At 40.8% G+C, this 23842-nt stretch overlaps 1 protein-coding gene across 8 annotated transcripts in view; it reads left to right on the plus strand.

The window, feature by feature from the left end:
- The window catches only part of CDK14 (cyclin dependent kinase 14), a 665059-nt gene that overhangs the window by 390705 nt on the left and 250512 nt on the right, over positions 1-23842 (plus strand). For all 8 annotated transcript variants that reach the window (XM_070787460.1, XM_070787461.1, XM_070787457.1 and 5 more), the window contains one exon: positions 19074-19167. In XM_070787460.1, the coding sequence (XP_070643561.1) occupies positions 19074-19167 (94 nt within the window). The remainder of the gene's footprint in view (positions 1-19073; positions 19168-23842) is intronic.

The following is a 23842-nucleotide window of genomic DNA, read 5'->3' on the forward strand; positions in this document are numbered from 1 at the left end:
CATGGTCTACAGTTATTCCTTGGAGATGTGCTCTCGGTTGTAGAATTTTAAATGACTGATCAAATGGAATCTATCTCTTCCTTTATGGTTTCATAGTATAAGAAATAATATTTCTCAGCTATTCGACGCAATATGTTGAGTTCTACATTTTTTCCCCCTATTGTAGTCCTCAGTAAGGGCCTTTCTTATTTACATTTTTGTAATGATTGTTCCTGGTTTCTAGATATAACTAGTCTGAATATTCCCAGTTATCTGTGTAACCTGTGGCTCTTGTTTTAAGACTTAATCTCTGGAGTTTTCATTGTCTATGGATTTCTGTTTTCAACTTTCAAATATCCTTGAACCCCCATCTTATTTTCTGTACATTATCAACAGTGATAGACTTCAGTTTTTAAGGATAGTTTTCTTGTTTTTTCTTGCCCAGACCTTAATTTTGAAGGCTTTCCTTTTGATTTTATCTTCATCCTTCTCAGCATTTGTTACCAGGCTCGAGAACGAATTTGCCATCTCTGTTTCTTCTTCTTTAATCTGACCAGATCGACTGCATAAAAACACGCCGTTCTAATTGAGGAGGCAGTGTGGCTTAATGCTCACTGACCCAGGATTCTCAGTCACATTTTCAAGTTCTGGGGTTGACATGTAAACATGTAGTAGGGTTTACTTGCATGTAAAAATCAAAGCAATGTCTTATGAATTCTGTAAAGCCCCTCTGTCTCTAAATTTTAGCAATCAAAGAAATTGTACTGCTGAACCAGAGGTTTCCATGGAGACGGTTGGAATTCCTTTGGAGTGACATTAAATGAAATTTGGGTTTAGATATTTTCGTGTAACTGAACTGATTTTTTTCTATTTAATTTTATATGATGATATTGGATCTAAATCAAATTCCTATCTCTATTTCAGTTGCTTCTGTGCACTCCTCAGAATAGTTTGTTTAATTCATTCATCAATTCATTTATTTGAAAGATATTTATTGAACACTTAATTCTGTGTCAGGCACCAGGTAAGGTCCTGGGGATTATAAAAATGAGAAAGATCCTTCCATGCTTTCAAGATCAGAAGGAAAAATGGTGTAATAAGCCATTGAGAGAGCTAGAGCTGAGGATACATTGGCCAGGTCATGAACAAAAATACCCCGCCAGGAAGTGAAGCAGCTGATGTTTGTGTGTAGGAAAGAGGAACAGATTAAGAAGCAGATAGAGAAAAAGGAAAAAATGGAAAGGGGGGAAAGTGGCTGGAAACCAGAATGGAGGACTATTCAACCCACTCTAGTACTCTCGCCTGGAAAATCCCATGAACAAAGGAGCCTGGTAGGCTGCAGTCCGTGGGGTCGCTAAGAGTATGACATGACTGAGCGACTTCACTTTCACTTTTCCTTTCATGCATTGGAGAAGGAAATGGCAACCCACTCCAGTGTTCTTGCCTGGAGAATCCCAGGAATGGGGGAGCTTGGTGGGCTGCCGTCTATGGGGTCGCACAGAGTCAGACACGACTGAAGCGACTTAGCAGCAGCAGCAGCAGGAGGAGGTGAGAACTTGATTGAGTGAGAGTGATAAGGGAAGGGCAAGGGTTTTAGATGATTCCTGGATTTCTGACTGAGGTGACTGGACCAGAAAGCAAAAATACAGCTTTGTGATTATTCAGCCATAGAAAGGAACAAAGCTGGGTCATTTGTAAGAGGTGTGGATGGACCTAGAGCCCATCATGCAGAATGAAGTAACTCAGAAAGAGAAAAACAAGTATCATGTATTAATGCATAGTCCCTTGGACTGCAAGGAGATCCAACCAGTCCATTCTGAAGGAGATCAGCCCTGGGATCTCTTTGGAAGGAATGATGCTAAAGCTGAAACTCCAGTCCTTTGGCCACCTCATGCGAAGAGTTGACTCATTGGAAAAGACTCTGATGCTGGGAGGGATTGCGGGCAGGAGGAGAAGGGGACGACAGAGGATGAAATGGCTGGATGGCATCACTGACTCGATGGACGTGAATCTGGGTGAACTCCGGGAGTTGGTGATGGACAGGGAGGCCTTGCATGCTGCAGTTCATGGTGTCGCAAAGAGTCGGACAGGACTGAGCAACTGAACTGAACTGAACTGAACAGATAGAACCTGTTTGCAGGTCGGGAACAGAGAGGCGGACATAGAGGACGGACAGATGGACACAGGAACTGAGGAAGGGGAAGGTAAGACGGGTTGAGAGAGTGGGATTGACATGCGGACATACCATGTGTAAAATTGAAAGCTAGAGGGAAGCTGCTGCATAGCATGGAGAGCTCAGCTCAGTGCTCTGCGATGATCTGGAGGGCTGGGACGGCGGGGTGGGAGGAAGATGCAAGAGAGAGGGGTTATAGATATACTTACAGCGGATTCGCTTCACTGTACATCAGAAACCAGCACAACATTGTAAAGTGATTATACTCCAATTTAAATAAATATACATGTATGTATGTATATGTATTTTAAGTATACATTTCTATATTATATTTAATACATATATTAATTATATTTTACAGAAATATATTAAAAGTCTGTATGTACACACATCCACATACACTAAAATGCACATATGTGTACTGGAATACACACACTAAAATATTATTGACATAGAAATATGCATATTAAAGTGTGTGAGCAAAAATCATCATTGTAACTTCACGAACAGTGTTGCCAGTTGGTACTTTAAGGTGGCCAGGCTTCTAGATCTTTCTGGTCAGTCTTATTTCAGTGGACCATTTCAATGCGGACCATTGCCTGATCTCTCCTCTCTGGCCAGCAGCAGGCCACCCTGTGCCTTGGCTTCATTGAACTACCTTACTTCACACACTTCATTCTTTGCTTTTATTTAATTTTTATAAGTATCATTCTTAGAGAATTTTGCTTCCTAGTTTGAAAAATAAATCTTAAAGTTTCCCCATATAGAAAAAGTTGGTTGTTTTGAACTGAAGGTTCTCTGAGATGGGCTTTTATCCACAGTCTAGAGTTTGGATTGGTTTTGTTTTCATTCTCTGAGAGCTAAGTACTCCGTAGAAGTATTTGACTAAGATGTATTGTGCCTATCTGTACCTAATGAAGCACTAACCGCAGTAAATGGTGAGTGACAGTTTAATCAATTCAGTTCCTTCAGTAGTCACCAAGGGCGCATGGGCTGTAATTTTTTAATCTTTCACTTTTCAAATACTGCAAATGCCAACATGAAAAGATCACCTTTGTTATGTGGCATACATTTTCTTGCAAGTTTAACCAAAAAGCCATTTTTTTACAGAAAGTCTTTCATCTTTTAGAAGCCTAACTCATAGGGAAAGAGTTATATATTTTGCAATTATATAACATATTCCAGCAGAGAAAAGTAAGATAAATAAATGGCCACCTTGTGCATCAGCTTGCACTAGCTTTAATTGCATAATGGTATATTTCAGTGAACCATGGCTAAATAAAATTACCTATTAGGTTAATTAATGTGAAACCTTTCTGAGTTAGTAATGCATCCCTGTGTGTTAAATTCTGGTTGTGTTTAGCATTTAATCTAATTTACTAGTCTATTGTTTCTTTGTGGTTCCCTTGGATGGATGCTGAATATATATTTAGAGGATTAATCTTAGTTATAAAACTCCTTTCAACAGAGAATTACTTTCCTTTAGATTAGAATTAAAAAAGAATTAGTTTCCTAAATTTAGATTCCTGCTCTTCACTTTCTGGTCTTGTGAACAACAGCATTAGCACTGCTGGGAAGCTTTGTTAGAAATGCAAGATCTCAGAGCTCCACCCAGACCTCGGGGGTCAGAATCTGCATTCTGACCAGTTCCTCTTTTGGACCTGTTAAAAGGTGAGAGGCACCGCTTCAGATGCGTTTTTTTAGTGGACACATAGGCTTGGAGATCTTGGAGGAGATTTCTGGTGCCCTCATAGTGCTGAAAAAGAGGAAGGCAACAGAACTCACTTTGCTCAGTAATGGTTCTGCTTGGGGCTTCCCCAGTGGCTCAGTGGTAAAGAATCTGCCTGAAGTGCAGGAGACCTGGGTTCAATCCCTGGGTTGGAAAGATCCCCTGGAAGAGGGCATGGCAACCCACTCCAGTTTTCTTGCCTGGAGAATCCCATGGACAGAGGAGCCTGGCGGGCTACAGTTCATGGAGTCGTAAAGAGCCGGACACGACTGAAGCGACTGAGCACAGCACACACATGGTTCTGCTCATCTGCTGTCATCCTGCCAGAAGCACTCTGATGCTGGCTTTGTGCACAGCCCACTTTCCAAAGGTTTGACACTGCAGATGGTTCTCAGTGGCTCTGAATGACTTCCCACGAGCTGAGGCCTTCTAACTCTCCGTGAGGGCAGGCCTCCCTTGCGGTCAAAGCGTGAGCTGGGTGCAGGGCTGGTGGCTGCTCTGCTCCCACTCTCGGGCACGGGCTGCATCATAACCCTGTAACTCCTCCCAGGCTCTGAGGCTGAAGAAGCTGCCACTCGAGAGTGACACTGGCACTCTTTGCCTAAAGCTCTGGGTCCTAAGGAATCTCAAACCCTTACTAATAAATGAGGAAATTAGAAGCTAAAATTTAGGAGGGTGGGATTTTTGTTTTGTTTTGTTTTAATTGCACCATATTTTAAAATGTTAAAATCTTTCTACAGTATCTATTGAGATTGAACCAAACTGTTGCCCAGAGACTTGGGGAAGAAGGAGAAAAACGTTTTATTTTTTGATTACCAAAAGAACGTTCATGTCAAGTAGATAAATAATAACCTCTGCATTCTATTTTATACTTCTTCAGGTGGGATAACCACTTACTGGGTTATTTACATCTTGCAACAGTGTGTTTGTGGGGAAATTGGGTACACATCACATGAAATGTGTCAAATGCAGGTATTACTTCAAGATGAGAGGTGATGGATCTAATTAATACCTATTTTAGTCAAAAGATGTAGTTATCCTGCACCATAACATCCCAACAGGATGTAGGCTTGTGGACACAGCAGGGGAGGAGAAAGTGGGATAAACTGAGAGAGTCACATTGACATATATACATGAGCATGTGTAAAAGAGGTAGCTAGGAATAGCTAGATAGGAAGCAGATGTATAGCACGGGAAGCTCGGCACAGTGCTCTGTGACGACCTAGAGTGGTGGGATGGGGAGGCGGGTAGGAGGGAAGCTCACGAGGGAGGAGGAGATGTATATGTACTCATGGCTGATTCACGTTATTGTATGGCGGAAATCAACACAGTGTTGTAAAGCCACTATCCTCCAATGATTTTTCTTAAAAAAAACCTATGGTAACTTTGCAAAAATAAATAAAATTCACTTCAGTGATTAAAAAAAAAAATACTAATCAGTTGAATTACATTGCATCTTAGCTGGAGACTATGATGACTATGAGACTTGGACTTCCCTGGTGGCTCAGATGGTAAAGCATCTGCCCAAAATGCAGGAGACTCGGGTTCAGTCCCTGGGTTGGGAAGATCTCCTGGAGAAGGAAATGGCACCCCACTCCAGTATTCTTGCTTGGAAAATCCCATGGACTGAGGAGCCTGGTAGGTTACAGTCTATGAGGTCACAAAGAGTCGGACACGACTGAGTGACTTATGATTATTATGACTATGATGACCTAATCCTGTTTCACTCAGGTCTGGGTGGGTAGCTATGTTGTGATAACCCCTCTGACTCATTTGAACTGTGTCTTAAAAGTAAAAGAGCAAATTCTTGTTCTGAGAAAGATGACAGTGATGATTACTTTTACAAATAAATAAATTACGGTTGGAGGAAGTCATATGAGAAGTGTTGGAGTTAGGGGACCTAACCTAGTCTGGTTGATCAGGAAGCCTTCCCAGGGAAGTGACATTGAACTTGATGTCTCCTACTCCGATTGAGAGAAAGTCTTGCCCCTTCCCCAGGGAATTCTTTTTTTCCCTCTGCATTCCACTCTCCCCACCATTACCCCAAATTTAGTAACTTAGATAAATGTCATTTTGAGTTCCTTTGCCATGGAGTGCATACATCAGTGTTCAAATACCTTCACATCTAGTTTAATTAATCTTTAACTGATTTGCTTCTCAAGTTATTCAAGGTCGAACTTTAACTGACATTTCATATTCTGGTCTGCAGTTCTAGATGGCTAGTGTTGATTCCAAGGCAAATTTATTAAAATATATATGAGTTCTTTTTTCCTCATGTAGGGAAAACCCAAAATGCCATGGGTCTTCCACTTAAAATGATTACTTCTATATATGGTCCCAAGGAGATGCTGTTCTTCATTTCACCTTTCTTAAAATAAACTTAGTTTTAGAGGCGTTTTATATTTATAGAAAACTTGCAAAGATGGTAAAGACTTCTTCCTACCTATTCCTCACCTGGTTTCCCGATTGTTAACATCTTACATTACTACAGTACCTTGTCACAACTAGGAAACCCACAGTGGTATGTTACTATTAACCACACTTTATTTTGATTTTACTAGTTTTCCCCTAGTTTCCTTTTTCTGTTTTAGGATCCCATTTAGGTGACCACATTACGTGTGTTAATAGTTGCTGTGTTTCCTTAGCCTCCTCTGGGATATGGTAGTTTCTCAGACTGTCCCTGTTATTCTTGACCTTGACAGTTTTGAGGCATCTGAGGTATTTTGTAGAATGTCCCTCAATTCGGATTCGTCTCATGTTTTGGAAAAGAAGACTGCAGAGGCCAAGTGACATTCTTGTCATATCATGCCAACACTATATGCTATCAGATGCCTTATCACTGATGATGCTAATTTAATCACCTGATTAAGGTTCTGCTTTCCAGTTTCCTCCATTATAAAGGTACAATCCATCCCCTACCCTCACCTTCATACTTTACTCTTTGGAAACAAGTCACTAAGCTCAGCTGTCCCTCTGGAGTGCAGAGGGAGGAGGAAAATACTGCTTTTGATTATTCATTCAAGAAATATCTTTGAGCCCTTACTATATGCCTGACACTCTACTGTGCCCTGGGGACAAGGTGATAGCCACAACCTTGTCCCTGATCTTAGAGGTCTTTTATCTGGCTGAGATACAACCCTCAGAAGCAAAGACAGACGAGCATCCTTTGAGTGTAATGAAGGAAACAAACTAGGGAAAGAAGGGCGAGACACGGGGCCTTGATAATAAGGAGGAACCCGCCTTACATATGGTGCTGGGAAAGACATTTCTCAATGGAGCCATTTCAGTTGACCCCCTGAATAACAAGAAACAATCACAATGGAATATTACTCAGCTATTAAAAGGAATGAAATAATGCCATTTGCAGCAACATGAATGGACCTAGAGACTGTCATACTGAGTGAAGTAAGTCAGACAGAGAAGGAGAAATATTATATAGTATCCCTTATATGTGGACTGTCAAAAGAAATGATATGAAACAACTTATGGTTAATGGAGGGTGGAGTGGCAGAAAGGGATAGTTAGGCAGTTTGGGATGGACAGGTACACACTGTTATATTGAAAATGGATGACCAACAAGGTCTTATTGTAGAGCACAGGGAACTCTGCTCCATATTATGTGGAAGCCTGGATGGGAAGGGAGTTTTGGGGAGAATGCATCCATGTATATGTATGTCTGAGTTCCTTTGCTCTTTACGTGAAACTATCACAGCATTGTTAATCAGCTATGCTCCAATATAAAATAAAAGGTTAAAAAAAAAGAAGCAATTATCTGTGCAAATAGGGAGGGAAAACGTGTTCTGGGCGGAGGGAACACGTCATGCAAAGATACTGAAATGGGGAAGAGCTTGGTATGTTTTAGGAGCAAAACGGCAGAGCAGCCTGACTGCAGTCTCGGAGTCATGTCATGGGTAGAGGTGCCATGTGGAAGCTGGAAGGCATGTCAGGTTTTGCTTTCTGCAGTCTCCATTCTTGATTTTCAGGCAGGAAAAAAAGCTTAAGAAATAATTTGTAAAATCTGTCTTATCTCCTTTTATCAACATAGTATCCTTGTATACAGCACATAAATGAAAGGCTAGATCTGTGCTCCAATAAAACCTTGTTTATGAACACTGAAATTTGAATTTCATATAATATTTATATATCACCAAATATTCTTTTGATTTTTTTGACCATTTAAAAATTTAAAATCCATTGCTAGCTTGGAGGCTATATAAAAACAGGCCCTTGGTAGCATTTGGCACGTGGCCCTGTGCATTACTGTGTGATGCCCCTGCCACATACCCAGCAGAGGAAGGGCTTATAATACTGCTGGTCTCATTCCTTTGCTACCATGAGTGGGAAAAAATGAGATAGCTTTGCAACTAGTGGTTGTAATTTCTTCTGTCCTCAAAGCTATTAGAATAACCAGGTTCTGGACTTCCCTGGTGGTCCAGAGGATAAGAATCTGCCTGCCAACACAGGCAACACCAGTCCGATCCCAAGTATGGGCAGATCCCACGTGAGCCCATGTGCCCCACTGCTGAGCCTGTGGTTCAGAGCCAGTGCTCCGCAGCGAGAGAAGCCACCACAAGGAGAAGCCCACACATAGCAACTAGAGAAAGTGCATGCAGCAGCAAAGACCCGGCACTGTCAAAAATAAATGAATGAAATGAAAGAACGGGATTCTTCATGGTATGTCCAACTTTATTTGCCACAAGTATTGGAATATAGGGAAAAAGCGAGAACTTCTAGCCCGGGGAATAAAACACAAATTCTTAGAGTAGAATATGGTCTGTGGGCTCTTTTTAACTTCTTCCGTTTTCCATGCAGAGCCATGACACTAGTGCTTGGCTCTGTCAGGATTCCTTAGTTACTGGCTCCAAGCTTTTTAATTCAGGTGATTCTTCTTCACCTGAAACGCACTGTTCTCACTCCTGGCTCTATCACTTCATTATCTGTCAGGTTCCACTCATGCAAATGTTTTCTCACAACCCCCATCCCCAACACACACACACACACACACACACACTGAGCTGTCCTTTCATGCTTCGTTGGTAACTTTTCACAGGAATTGTGTATAAAGTTTTAGAATTCCTGTATTTATAGCATATATACTTGAAAGACATAGGATAGACATTTCCCCACAAATGAAAATAGTCCTAAAAGTTTGTGTGGTGGTACCAATAATAAGTGAAGCTGGGAAAAAAAAAAAAACAGAACTTTTTCCATTTTGTTGGTGTTCAGTAGCTAAGTTGTGTCCGACTGTTTGCAACCCCAAGGACTGCTCATAATGACAAAGAATAATCGATTCTGCTTAAAATCTTGATTTGAATTTTAATGCAAAAATATTTACACAGCTGTGGTATAAAATTAAATCAAGAAATTTTGATTTTGAAAGAATTAAAGATGTGTGAGCATGGGTGGGTATTTTATAATATTACCTTGCCTGGTAACTAATCCGAAAATAAGAGTTTGAACACACTGCATTCTCTGACACCTTTAATTGTAAGCTTTTGTAACCAGTTTTTATTCTTGAAAATTTTAAATCAAGTGCTTGGTAATTACACAATGATTCAAATTCCCAATAGAAGCAAATTAAAGGAGACATTTGCTGAAACAAAATTACATATCATAAATATAGAGCTTAAGTGGATGAATTCTTTCTCAGTAAACCACTCAGGGAAGTCAGCTTAATCCATTAAGACAGGTAGCACAGCTAATGGAGGGTAAGGAAAAAGGAGGGGAAAACAAAGGGAAAGCAGGCAATGCTGCTGAGTCACTTCAGTCGTGTCCGACTGTGCGACCCACAGACGACAGCCCACCAGGCTCCCCCGTCCCTGGGATTCTCCAGGTAAGAACACTGGAGGGGGTTGCCATTTCCTTCTCCAATGCATGAAAGTGAAAAGTGAAAATGAAGTCGCTCAGTTGTGTCTGACTCCTAGCGACCCCATGGACTGCAGCCTATCAGGCTGCTCTGTCCATGGGATTTTCCAGGCAAGAGTACTAGAGTGGGTTGCCATTGCCTTCTCCAAGCAGGCAATAGTCCCTCCATATTAAATTGAAGTGTTTATTGTTTAGCAGTAAAGAAGCTCTAGTAATAAAGTATTCTGCTGTGTTAAGACGTTGATGTGTTTTATATTTCTACTTTTTAATTTTTTTGTGCTTTGTATCTCTTTTTGTAAATCCTTTGCATATAATTCTCTAAGCTTTATTAGTATCTCCTCAAGCATCTTTGAAAAATGACACCATGGGAAACATCCATTAGAAATGAGAGTTCAAATCCTTTAGCCCACTAAGCAGATAAGTGCCTATTGAAATGCTGTATCATTTCATTGCAACTGAGAATTGCAGCATAGATTTATCTTTTAATTGTTCTAAGCACCAGATCATGAAGATATTATGGACCAAGTACAATCAATGGTAAAAGAATTTCCATTAAGAAGTTCTGACAGCGTAAAAGTTACCTCACCAACCAGCTTAGCAGAGTTCACAGTGGGGTGGTTATGCCTTCTGCTGAGGGTCTTTGCACTTAGTTGCAGCTTGTGTTGGGAAAGACTAAGGTTGATACACGAAGAATAGAAGGTATATTCAGAATAGAGTAAAGGAAGGTGCTGCTGCTGCTGCTAAGTCGCTTCAGTTGTGTCCGACTCTGTGTGACCCCAGAGACGGCGGCCCACCAGGCTCCCCCATCTCTGGGATTCTCCAGGCAAGAACACTGGAGTGGGTTGCCATTTCCTTCTCCAATGCGTGAAAGTGAAAAGTAAAAGTGAAGTCGTTCAGTTGTGTCCGACTCCTAGCGAGCCCATGGATTGCAGCCTACCAGGCTCCTCCGTCCTTGGGATTTTCCAGGCAAGAGGACTGGAGTGGGTTGCCATTGCCTTCTCCAAGGAAGGTGCTGGTGGCTGTTAAAGATTTAAGATATTTTCTGTATACTTGTATACATATATACTGTATGTATATTTTATGTGTACCTGCCGACAAAGGTCCATTTAGGCAAAGCTATGGTTTTTCCAGTAGTCACGCATGGATGTGAGAGTTGGACTGTAAAAAACGCTGAGCACTGAAAAATTGATGCTTTTGAACTGTGGTGTTGGAGAATACTCTTGAGAGTCCCTTGGACTGCAAGGAGATCCAACCAGTCCATCCTAAAGGAAATCAGTCCTGAATATTCATTGGAAGGAATGATACTGAAGCTGAAACTCCAATACTTTGACCATCTGATGCACAGAACTGACTCATTGGAAGAGACCCTGATGCTGGGAAAGATTGAAGACAGGAGGAAAAGGGGATGGCAGAGGATGAGATGGCTGGATGGCATCACTGACTCAATGGACAATAGCTTGAGCCAGCTTTGGGAGTTGATAATGGACAGGGAAGCCTGGCATGCTACAGTCCATGGGTCGCAAAGAGTTGGACATGACTGAGCAACTGAACTGAACTGATGTAAACTTGTGCATTTTTCTCTATGAGTTTGATTTGTGTGTGTGTGTACTCAATCATGTCCGCCTCTTTGTGACCCAATAACTGTAGCCCACCATGCTCCTCTGCCCACGGAGTTTTCCAGGCAAGAATATTGGAGTGAGTTGCCATTTCCTTCTCCCGGGAATCTTCCCGACCCAGGGATCAAAGCCACGTCTCTTGTGTCACCTGTATTAACAGACAGATTCTTCACCACGGCAGCACCTGGAAGACCTTATATAACATAATAAGAAGGCAGTAGAAATGTAGGCCAGTGTCTTAGAAAAGAATTCTTGGTATAAAAAATGTAAAAATCCATCAAATTGAAATCTTAGATCTAACTGAATGTTTGAAGCCCTAATAGCTATAAGAGTATCATTACATTTTAATATACAAGTAAATGAAGTCTTAATACCAATATAGATATTCAATCTTTTAAAATTTTTATTAGTATTATTACTATCATTGTTAATTTTATACTTTTTAGTGAGGTGTACTTGATTTACAAGATTGCATTACAGGTGTACAACATAGTGATTCAATATTTGTATATATTCCACTCCATTTGAAGTAATTACAAAATAATGGCTATATATATCCCTGTGCTATACAATGTATCCTTTGTTGCCCATTTACTTTGCACATAATATTTTGTATCTCTCAATCCCATACCATTTTCTTGCCTCTTCCACTTCCCTCTTCCCACTGGAAAGCACTAGTTTGTTCTCTGAATCTGTGAGTCTGTTTCTGTTTAGTTATATACATTTATTTTATTTTTTAGATTTAACACATTAGGTGATAACATAAAGTATTTGTTTTTCTCTGTCTGCCTTATCTCACTAAGCATAATACCCACTATGCTTAGTGATTTATCTGTGTTATTGCAAGTGGCAGAATTTCATTCTTTTTATGGCTAATATTCTGTAGTATGTGTGTGTATGTATGTATTCACATCCTTTTTATCCCTTCGCCTGTTGATGAAAGCAACTAAGGTTGCTTCTGTATCTTGGCTATTGTAAATAATGCTGCTACAAACATTGGGGTACATGTATCTTTTCCAAAAAGTGTTTTTGTTCTCTTCAGATATATGCCCAGGAGTGAAATTGCTGGATCATAGGTTAGTTCTGTTTTTAGTGTTTGAGGCATCTCCGTAATATTTTGCGTAGTGGCTGTACCAATTTACATTTTTACCAAGAGTTCACCAGGTCCTGTTTTCTCAACATCCTCACCAGATTTGTTATTTGTACACTTTTGGATGGCAGGCACTCTGACAGCTGTGAAGTAATGTCTCATTGTGTTTCTGATTTGTGTTTCTCTGACAATTAGTGATGTTGAACATCTTTTCATGTGCCTGTTGGCCATCTGTATATCTTTTTTGGACAAATGTCTATTCATATCGTCTGTCAATTTTTAAACTTTTTAAAATAGTAAGTTGTATGAGCTATTTAGTATTTTGGATATTAATCCTATTTCAGTCATATCATTTGAAAATATTTTCTCCCATTCCATGGGTTGCCTTTTTTTTTTTTTGGGGATCATTTCCTTTGCTGTGCAAAAGCTTTCAACTTTAGTTAGGTCCCATTTGTTTATTTTTGCTTATGTTTCCTTTTCCTGAGAAGATTGATCCAAAAAAAATATTGCTATATTCATGTTAAAGAGTGTTCTGCCTGTGTTCCCTTCTAAGAGTTTCATGGTTTCATGTTTTGTGTTAAGGTCTTAAACCATTTTGAGGTTTTGTTTTGTGTATGGTTCTAATTTCATTCTTTTTTATGCAGCTGTTCAGTTTTCGCATCTCCACTTAGTGAAGAGAATGTCTGTTCCTCATTGTATATTCTTGTCTCCTTTGCCATAGATTGTTTCAGATTGAGGCTCCAGGTCTTTAATAGCCTTGGTTTTAGTCAGTTTTGTCGAAAATACTGAAATTAAAGCATTGTAATAAATATTCTGGTGAAGATGTAAATGTATTAATATTAGTCAGGAAAGATATCTTTAAATATATTTCAAAAGAAAGCTGCATGTTCCTCGTTAAGCACTCATTTATAAACATTCAGAATACCATAAAAAGGACCCCACCATAAGTGCATGGGTTTATTTCTGGCCTATCTGTTTTATTGATCGATTTTCATGCCATTACTGTACTGCTCTGATTACTGTAGCTTTGGATTATACTTCAAAGTCAGGGAACTGTTTTCTTTTTTCTCCTCTTCAATTTTTTTGGAATAGTTTGAGAAGAATATATATCATCTCTTCATTATATGTTCAGTGGAATTCCCTTGTGAAGCTGTCCAGTCCTGGAGTTTGTCTGCTAGGGGTTTTTGTTTGGTTTGGTCTGGGTGTTTTGTTTGCTTGTTTGCTTTTAATTGCAGATTCATTTTCACTACTAGTGATCTATTCAGAATATCTGTTCCTTTGGTTCATTTTTGAAAGGTTTTATGTTTCTAGAAATGTATTAATTTCTTCTGTATTGTCTAATTTGTTGGCGTATAGCTGTAGTATTCTGTCCTGATTTTTTAAAATATCTCTACCATATCAGTTGCTCTTTCTCCTTCTTTACTTCTTATTTTATTTGGATCTTCTCTCTTTTTTTCTTGATGAGCCTTTCTAAAGATTTATTAATTTTACCTTTTAGAAAAACCAGCTCTTGATGTCATTGATCTGCTGCATTGTATTTTGGCTTTCTATTTTATTTCCTCTCTGATCTTTATTATTTCCTTCCTTCTGCTGACTTTAGACTTTGTCTGTTCTTCTTTTCTAATTCCTTCAGATAGTAGGTTAGGCAGTCTATTTGAGATTTCTCCTATATCTTGAGGTAGACCTGTATCACTATAAACTTCCTTCTCAGAACTCCTTTTGCTGCATCCCATAGATTTTGGGAAGTTGTGTTTTCATTTTCATTTGTCTTGGGGTATCTCCTGGTTTCCTCTCTGATTTCTTCATTGACCCATTGGTTTTTAGTAGCATGTTGTGTCTTTCTCTGTTACATTAGGTGGACAGTTGCAGGTTATGGTCTTAAAGGGGTATCCTTTGTGGAAGCATCCTTGTATAGTCTGTGTGTGCCCATTGGCTTTGGTGGGAGAACTGGATCTCTTAGAGTGTGCTGGCAGCTATTACTTGTTAGGAAGAGGGGCTTGAGATGGAGTGGCTAGAGCAAGAGCCAGGGCTCCCCTATCCTTAGTGGCCAACTCTACTCTACTGGGGGCAAAGTCAGCTCCCAGGCTGCTGAGCGGAGTCCTGAGGGTCGGGTCTGAGCTGGGTCAGTTCCCTCTGACTGTGTCTGCCTTCTCCCAGCACCAGTACCCTTGCCCCTGAATCAGGAGGGGCTGGCTGGAGCAGTCACTCAGTGTGGATCTGGGTGTGGTCTATGGCAGAGTGCTGGACTGCTTCTGGTGCATTGCCCACTGAGGTGCCAGATGCCATCCTTACCCCATTCACATGCCACTTGGAGTCTGAGCTGACTGGCTCTGAGCTGCCTCCCCACCTCACCAGCATGGGCTCTGCTTTTCTATGGCAGCTCTCATCCCATGTGGAGTGGCATTGCAGAGCAAGTGGAGCCAGAATGAGCTCTTGGCTCAGGCGGGGGGTACGTGCCAGGCCAGTGGTAGGAAACTGGCCAGAGTGCAGTGTGGTTTCCATTTGCTTTCTCGACCTTGTTTTGGGAGTGAGCAAGTGTGTGTGCACTCTGCACAAGTGGAGTCTAGGTTTTTTACAGTCCTTCTTGAAGTCCCACTGGTTTTCTAACCAGCTGAAGAGACTCATCTTTCCTCCTACTGCTGACCCCAGAATTGGGATGCTCAGTGTGTGACTGGAACAGCTCGCTCCCCAGGAAGGAGGATCTCCCTCTTCTGAGTCCCGTCCCAAGGGCACAGGTCTTGACATGATTGCTTCTCTTCCCTTCCTACCCAGTTCCATCTGGACTGTTCTTACGGGTTGTACAAAAGCCTTTTTGCAAGTCTTCAGTTAGTTTTCACTGAGAATTGCTCCATGTGTAAATGTGTGTGTATGTGTGTGTATGAATTTTATTTTTATTTTTACTTTTTTTTAACACAAAAAGCATTTTGTATTGGGGTATAGATGATTAACAATGTTGTGATAGCTTCAGGTGAACACTGAGGCGACTCAGCTGTACATATACATGTATCCATTCTCCCCCAAATCCCCCTCCCATCCAGGCTGGCACATAACTCGAGCAGAGTTCCACGTGGTATACAATAGGTTTTTGTTGGTTATCCGTTTTAAATACAGCAGTGTGTACATGACCTTCCCAAAGTCCTTAACTATCCCTTCTCCCTGGCAACCATGATTTCATTTTCTATGTCTGTGAGTCTCTGCTTTGTAAGTAAATTCATTTGTATCATTTCTTTTTAGATTCCACATATAAGGGATGTCATGTGATATTTCTCATTCTCCGTCTGACTTACTTCACTCAGTATGGCACCAGATCCATGCATGTTGCTGCAAATGGCATTATTTCATTATGTGCCTAGAACGCTGCTTTTTTCTAATGTTTCTTTATTTGTAGTTGATTATGATTGCTTTATAACACTGGTTTGATTTCTGTCATACTTCAACATGAATCAACCACAGGTGGACATATGCCCCCTCTGTCTTGACTCTCCCTTCCACCTGCCACCTATTCCTTCTCCTCTAGGTTATCGCAGAACCTAGAGTCTATTATACAGAGTGAAGTAAATCAGAAAGAGGAAAACAAATATCGTATATTAATGCATATATATACGTATATATGTGTATATATATATAGAAAGAGAGAGAGAGAATCTAGAAGGATGGTACTTATGAGCCTGTTCACAGCGCAGCAATGGACACACAGACATAGAGAACAGCCTTGTGGCCAAAGGTGGGAGAGAAGAGGGAGAGGGTGAGATGAACGGAGAGGGTACCTTGGAAGCACATGTACTAACGTGGGTAACTAACTAACATACACGAACAAGGGTAAATAGATAGCCAATGGAAATTTGCTGTATGACTTGGGGAACTCGAACTGGAACTCCGTGATCACCTAGAACAGTGATTTTGAAATTAATTCTTTATTACTAAAATGGAATTATTTTTATGATATAAAGTCGCACTTGTTTGTTTTCATTTTGACTCTATATACTGTTGGTGTTTAATTTGGATAAAAATTATGTGATGTAATAGAGATTTCTGCTGATGTATTACTTTTTAAATTCAAGATACTATTCACATACAACTGGTGCAGCTACAGAGAAGTGAGTCATCGTCTTTAACTTCCGGAGGATCTGAAATAAGTACACAAGGGACTGCTCACTCTAAACTGAATATGAGGGACGCCCCTGGTGGCCTGGTGAAGACTTCACCTTCCAGCGCAGGAGGTGTGAGTTCGATCCATAGTCAGAGAGCTCAAATCTCACTTGCCTGGTGGCCAAGAAACCCAAAACATTAAAGAGAAAGCAATATTGTAGCAAATTTAATAAAGACTTTGAAAATGGTCCACATCAAAAAATCTTTTTAAAAAATGAATTATGAGTGCTGCAAGTGAAGAAGTGTCTTACTTTCTTTATGATTTTATTACGGTCTTTTCAGGAAACATAAACTCCTTCAACGTAGAGCCATTTAATAAAATCATAGAGAACTGTAAGAAGTTAGAGAGATCTAACAAAAACAGTGAATTAATCCAGGTCTTCAGAAGGTGGGAATCAGGTCAGTTCAGAGAACTTCATCTGCAGGAAGCTGGCCACTTTTTTGCCAGCTCTGCCATTAAAGTGGTTTATTTCATCAACATGTGCTAGTTTCTTTCCATCCTGTCCCCAGGTGACTTTAGACTTTCAGCATAAGTGTCTGATTTACTTTCTGCCTGTACTATGGGTCAGGTGTTCCTATAGGGTTAGGTGCAGGCTTCTGGGGTCTGGGAGGCAAGGTCTCCTAATACACTGGACTGCCTTGCCAGATAGCAGCTGTAAGCATGACCGAAGAAGTTGACCATAGTAGATGTCTGGTATTGAATGAGAGTTTAACAAACAAACTCAGAAATATAGCTGTCCTGTCTGCAGAATGTTCATGGAAGACTTTGTGGAAGAGATCGTATTTGTTGTTGTTGTTTAGCCGCTAAATTGTATGCAACTCTTTGTGGCCCCGTAGACTGTAGCCCACCAGGCTCCTCTGTCCATGGAATTTCCCAGGCAAAAATATTTCAGTGGGTTGCCATTTCTTTCTCCAGAGGCTCTTCTTGACCCAGGGATCAAACCCACATCTACTGTATTGCAGGCAGATTCTTTACCACTGAGCCATAGGTTGGGTTGTATTTACATGTCAAGAGCAAACAGGTAAAGAAAAAAGGAGTTCTAGGAAGTGGAGCAGTTTGGGCCGAGTTGTCTAGATTTATGCTTGGCCCATGGGCAGATCAGTCTGGTTCAGAGATCCTCTCTGTTCAGTTCAGTTCCATCGCTCAGTCATGTCCAACTTTTTGTGATCCCATGGACTGCAGCACACCAGGCCTCCCTATCCATCACCAACTCCCGGAGCTTGCTCAAACTCATGTCAAACTCATGTCCGTTGAGTCGATGATGCCATCCAACCATCTCATCTTCTGTCGTCCCCTTCTCCTCCCGCCTTCAGTCTTTCCCAGCATCAGGGTCTTTTCCAGTAAGTCAGTTCTTCTCATCAGGTGGCCAAAGTATTGGAATTTCAGCTTCAGCATCAGTCCTTCCAGTGAATATTCAGGACTGATTTCTTTGAAGATTGACTGGTTGATCTCCTTACAGTCCAAGGGACTCTCAAGAGTCTTCTCCAACACCACAGTTTAAAGTTCACAGATCCTCACTGTAGTTGCCCTAAATCAACTAAATGCCTGACCTCCAACTGATTGAAACCAGGTCTCTGGAGTTTGTGTTCAGATCATCTGCTTTGTTTTAAAAGTTCCCCACTCCAGTGCTTTTGCCTGGAAAGTCCCATGGATGGAGGAGCCTGGAGGGCTGCAGTCCATGGGGTCGCTGAGAGTCGGAGACGACTCAGCGACTTCACTTTCACTTTTCACTTTCATGCATTGGAGAAAGAAATGGCAACCCACTCCAGTGTTCTTGCCTGGAGAATCCCAGGGACGGGGGAGCCTGGTGGGCTGCCGTCTATGGGGTTGCACAGAGTCAGACACAACTGAAGTGACTTAGCAATAGCAATAGATGATTTTGATGCAAAGAGAGCCCTGGAAAGTTGGAGAGGACAACACATTATGAATTTGTGAAATCGAGTTGGAAAAGCATGGTAGAATAAGACTGTGGAGGCTTTCTATATTAGGCTAAGGAGTTTCTTGATTGTATCCTGAGTGAAGGTGAGTCAGTGAGATTCACTGAATTGGGTTCCACCATTTTCTGAGCCTGGTGTGAAACAGTGAAAAGTGAAAGTGTTAGTCACTCAGTCATGTCGGACTCTCTGTGACCCTGTGGACTGTAGCCCACCAGGCTCCCCTGTCCATGGGATTCCCCAGGCAAGAATACTGGAGTGGGTAGCCATTCCCTTCTCCAGGGGATCTTCCCGACCCAAGGATTAAACCCTGGTCTCCCACATTGCAGGCAGATCCTTTGAGCCTGGTATAGTTGTATCTGTTTGGAACCCTTTCTGGGCAGTAGACAGAGAAGGGCAACAAAAGTTATGGGGTCTAGGTGAGAATGTTATTTATTCGCTCTTTCTCTTTGTAGGAGTAGATGTTCTAATTGCAGATTTAGTTTTCTAAGCAGAATATATTGAAGTTTTTGTAACAATTCTTTCTTCTCTCTTTAGGGGAGTTGGCTGCATCTTTGTTGAGATGATCCAGGGAGTTGCTGCTTTTCCAGGAATGAAAGACATTCAGGATCAACTTGAACGAATATTTCTGGTAAGTTCTTTACAGAATGCTTCTGAGGAATGTTGGTTCTGAATGCATTCCTTAGTGACAAATCCTACAGTGAAAGTGGAAAATAATTTCAGATTTGTTGGTTGTCACATTTAATTCTAACATATTTTTGGGACCTTTGCAAAAGCAGGAAATTAGTGAAGAATTGTGTTTTTAAACTACTGCACATGAATAATATGCCAAAACACTAAGAAAAGATAGAATGTCAGAAGCAATATAGAAGAGTGGGCTAAAAATGAAGGCTCTGATAAGAAAATGCCAAATAATTTATTTAGATAGCCCCTGCTTTACACCCTGTTGCTGTGTCTTGACTCCCTCCCACACCCACCCACTTTTTTCCAAAAAGCAGAGCATGAAAAGAGAGAAAGGGAAGATGGTAACTTTAGAATGGAGAAGCCGGGCAGCTAGTGCCCCAGCCTGGTCTTCAAAGTTGAGATCATCACAGGGAAGTCACACTGAGAGCGTGTACCCTTTGTATCAATATATTGAGGACGGCCCTTTGCTTCTGTGGTCTTCCTCCCAAAGTTATAACTCCACTCTAATCAGGAAAAGACAGCACACAAACCCAGATGGCAGGACATTCTACAAAACACCTGACTAGTACTTCTTTTTTTTTTTTTTTAATTGGAGGCTAATTACTTTACAATATTGTGGTGGTTTTTGCCATAGATTGATCTGAATCAGCAATGGGTGTACATGTGTACCCCCATCCTGAACACCCCTCCCCTAACTGCTGCTGCTAAATCGCTTCAGTCGTGTCCGACTCTATGCGACCCCATAGACGGTAGCCCACCAGGCTCTCCCGTCCCTAGGATTCTCCAGGCAAGAACACTGGAGTGGGTTGCCATTTCCTTCTCCCCTGACTAGTACTTCTTAAAACTGTCAAGGTCATGAAAAACAAAGTCTGAGACACTGTCACAGCCGGAAGGGGCCAGGGAGACATGAGAACATAATGTCATGTGGTGTCCTGCATGGAATCCTGGGAGAGAAAAAGAGCTTTAGCGAAAATGTAGTACAAGGCAAGTGAGGTGTGCAGTGCAACGCATCCGCATTGCAGGCTGTGCTCCTTGCATGTGGTGGATGCTCCGTGTAACGTCAGGTTTCAACAATCGGGAAACTGGGAAAGGCGTAAACAGGAACCCTCTGTCCTGCTGTCCACGGTTTTGTATAAATCTAAAACTATACTAAAATTTAAAAATTTTTAATCTGCACAAAATAAAAAATGTGTTCTGTAGCTAGATAACCTTGGTTTGCCACCTACTCTGTCACTCTGGGCAAGGAACTTAGCTCGCTGAACCTTAGTGTTTCCCTTGGGCAAGATGAGGTTTATTATATACCAGGTGGCTCAGTGGTAAAGAACCCGCCTGCCAGTGCCAGTGACGTGGGTTCGATCCCTGGATTGGGAAGATCCCCTGGAGAGGGAAATGGCAACCCACCCCAGTGTGCTTGACTGGGAAACTCCATGCACAGAGGAGCCTGGCAGGTTACAGCCCGTGGGGTCTCAGAGTTGGACACGACCAAAGCAACTTACTTATTATCACTATAGCAGTAGTACCAAAAATTTTGTTTCATGAAAGCATAGTTTATTGATACAGTTTAGTCAAAGTTTTAATTTTCAATATTATTTTTATAATGTAAGCATTTCCAATAGGTACTATCTTGTTAAATTGTTTCTTATATGGAGATTTTGCAATTATTTCTTGATTTTATAGCAATTATTTCCTAATTTTATGGATATTCAGATACCTTTGAGCTATGATGAGGCTTTTAATAAATCATTGTAAATTTTGTGTGGAAACATTTATAAACCAAGCTATTGTTTGCTCTTATTAGAGCACAGAGACCCTTAAATGCAGATAAGTATCATAATTTATGATAATAATGCCTTCATTTACTGTAATTTTTTTTACATGTGTAGTGATTTTTACAAGTAAAATGTCCTTTAGTAATTAGATAAAGATCCTCATCTATATAAAATTGCTGCTTTAGAATTAAATAATGTTAAGTTTTACCCTAAAGAATTAGATGTGACCAAAAAAAGAAATCTACAAACTTCTCTTGACAGTAAATGTTATCCTCTTAAATATTTTATTTCCTCCACTGACTCCTTTAACTTTGCACGTGTTAGCCATGTGACACATTAGACTAGCAGACTCTCTCAGGAGTTGTGGGATCACTGGAAGAAGAAATTTTAGTAACCAGTATAGTTGAATCACTAGGAAAAAATGCTTTTCCATGGTGACCTTTCATGTCTGGTCTGAAGAGGAATGACTTAAATGTGATTAAATCCACATTCCCAGGCTTCCCATGTGAACTGCCAGAGACTTTTCTAAAGCAGCATACCTGGCCTCTGGGAAAGCATTGTCAAGGAGGTAATGAACTCTGAAAAGTCATGAAACGTGGGATTGTTTGGTTTGTTTTGCGTTTTAATACAGAGATTAAGTCCATTCATTTGCCTGTGAGCTGTATATAGAAAGGTGTTTAATAACTCTGAAGCACAGAATTAATAGCTTGTTCCCCACCATCACTAATATAATTACTCCCACACATTGAGTCTTTATGTGAAAAGCAACCAAGATCAGTCACTAGAGCCTTTATGTTATTCTTTTGAAGGTTTTCTTTCTTCTGATGTTTTTCTTTTTTCTTCCTTTGATGGGAAGGAGCAGTTCACATTTTTTAACAAGTCCAGTGCATTCACTTCCACATACAACAACAGTGTTGATAAATGTAGGCTGAGCTGGCTATTCTGCAACTTGAGATTTCACCATTAAATCATTTCCCTTGAAACTGTGATGCTCGTATACAAGAAAAGAAGGAAAGTAATGGAATTTTGACAAATTATATTCAAGACATTTTGAATCACCAGGTGAATGGGTACCTACTTCTCTAGCAGTGACTCTGCTATTAGAGTGAAAGAGTGATTTATTTTATTTCTTCAATGTTACTCACTTTTTAATGTGCCATGATGTTTTCTATTTACCTTTATTAGTTGCAAAAATAAGCAGTAGATGTCTACACCCAGGTAAATACACACTCAGAGTGACAAGATCATAACTAACAAGAAATTTTGTATTCTAATCACATTGTTCTGAATTGAAAGAGAAATCTACTTGATGAAACCCTGGGAACATTCTTCTGTCATTTCACAACAGCTGGACAAAGGGCAGAGAGTGCTTGCTCAGCTGTTTGAGATCTTGGCAGATGCTTCTGGGTTTGTGTGGCTCATGACCCCAGAGTACCGCAGCCAGGACGGAGAGGCTGGCATGATTGTGTCTTGAGGGCATGTCCCAGTTCTTCTTGCTTTTGAATGTTGACTAACCCCAGAGGTTCACCTTTCGCTGTCTCCTGGGTCTTCTGGCTTGCAATGGCATTTCATCCGCCAGTTATTTGTTAACACATCATACATTATTTGATTGGTACCCTTGTTAAGTGTTTCTCTTCCTCGTATATGTCATCCAGAATTTAAAAGAGTGTGCGTCTGTGTATGTGAAAAGAGCCACTTGCAACTTTGAAATCTACTACTCATCCTGGCTTTTGAGTCAGATCCTTCTTTGAGCTTATGTGTTTCGCAGTGAACTGGCTGCAGAGATGTTGTCTGTGGATCCAGTTCCAGTCCCTGTTTTCTTATCCTGGCTCTCTTTCCAGGATCTTTATTATTTTTTTTTTAATTGGAGGATAATAACTTTAAATATTGTGTTGGTTTCTGCTGTACAACAATGTGAATCAGCCATAAGTATACATATATCCCCTTCCTCTTGAGCCTCCCTCCCCCTACCCCTCATCCCACCCCTTGGGTCATCAGAGAGCACTGGCTAAGCTCCCCATGTTATATAGCAGCTTCCCACTAGCTGTCTGTGTTCGACATGGGTAGTGTATATGCGTCAGTGCTCTCTTAACCATAACCCTGAGGTTTCATGATTGGCTAGAACAGCCATGTAGTATGTAAAAGAAAGTTTCCACCACTTCCTCTCATGGTCATTACCAGCCAGTTGGATGTAGCAGCCATATCGTTCAGATGGAATATTGCTGTCACAGATTTGTATCTTCACTTCCACCGCTGGGTTGCTTGAGGTGATTTCTGCCATATTTCTTCAGCACTCACTCTGCAGCACTGGGTACAGTGGAGATGGAAAGGAATCTATCTGCCATGCTATCTGCCCTGGAATAAATGAGGACGATCAAGATAGGCAGGCTAGACATACCCTTGGGAATGGAGTCATGAAAAATTGCTGAGCAATTGCTCAGCAGATGGGAGATCCAGTAACTGTAGGTCCTGTATTCATTAAAATACTTAACTCTTAAGAGTTCAATATTGAATTCCTGAACAAACCATCTTTTCTAATTGGATTGTAGTTTCTGCATCTGTAAAGGGAGAAGTTGAGCCAAATGATTTTAATAATGTCTTGCTGCTCTAACCTTTTTTAATTCTAAAAATGCATGATATTACAGGATTATGCATAAGGGCTGTGGGCGTTCTGATAAAATTGCTAAGAACATTTTCCTTAAGCATTTAAGAAAGGATAAGGTTTGAAGTGGAGTAAGGGAGATGGGGAGTCCAGGAGAGGAGTAGGATAAGGTTTGAAGTGGAGTAGGTATCCGTCTTATATGCCTGGAAGGTGACATTGGACATTGAAATTTAGACCCTGAATGATTGAGG

This window comes from Bos indicus, chromosome 4, assembly GCF_029378745.1.
Source record: "Bos indicus isolate NIAB-ARS_2022 breed Sahiwal x Tharparkar chromosome 4, NIAB-ARS_B.indTharparkar_mat_pri_1.0, whole genome shotgun sequence".
In the NCBI taxonomy this organism is placed as follows: domain Eukaryota; kingdom Metazoa; phylum Chordata; class Mammalia; order Artiodactyla; family Bovidae; genus Bos; species Bos indicus.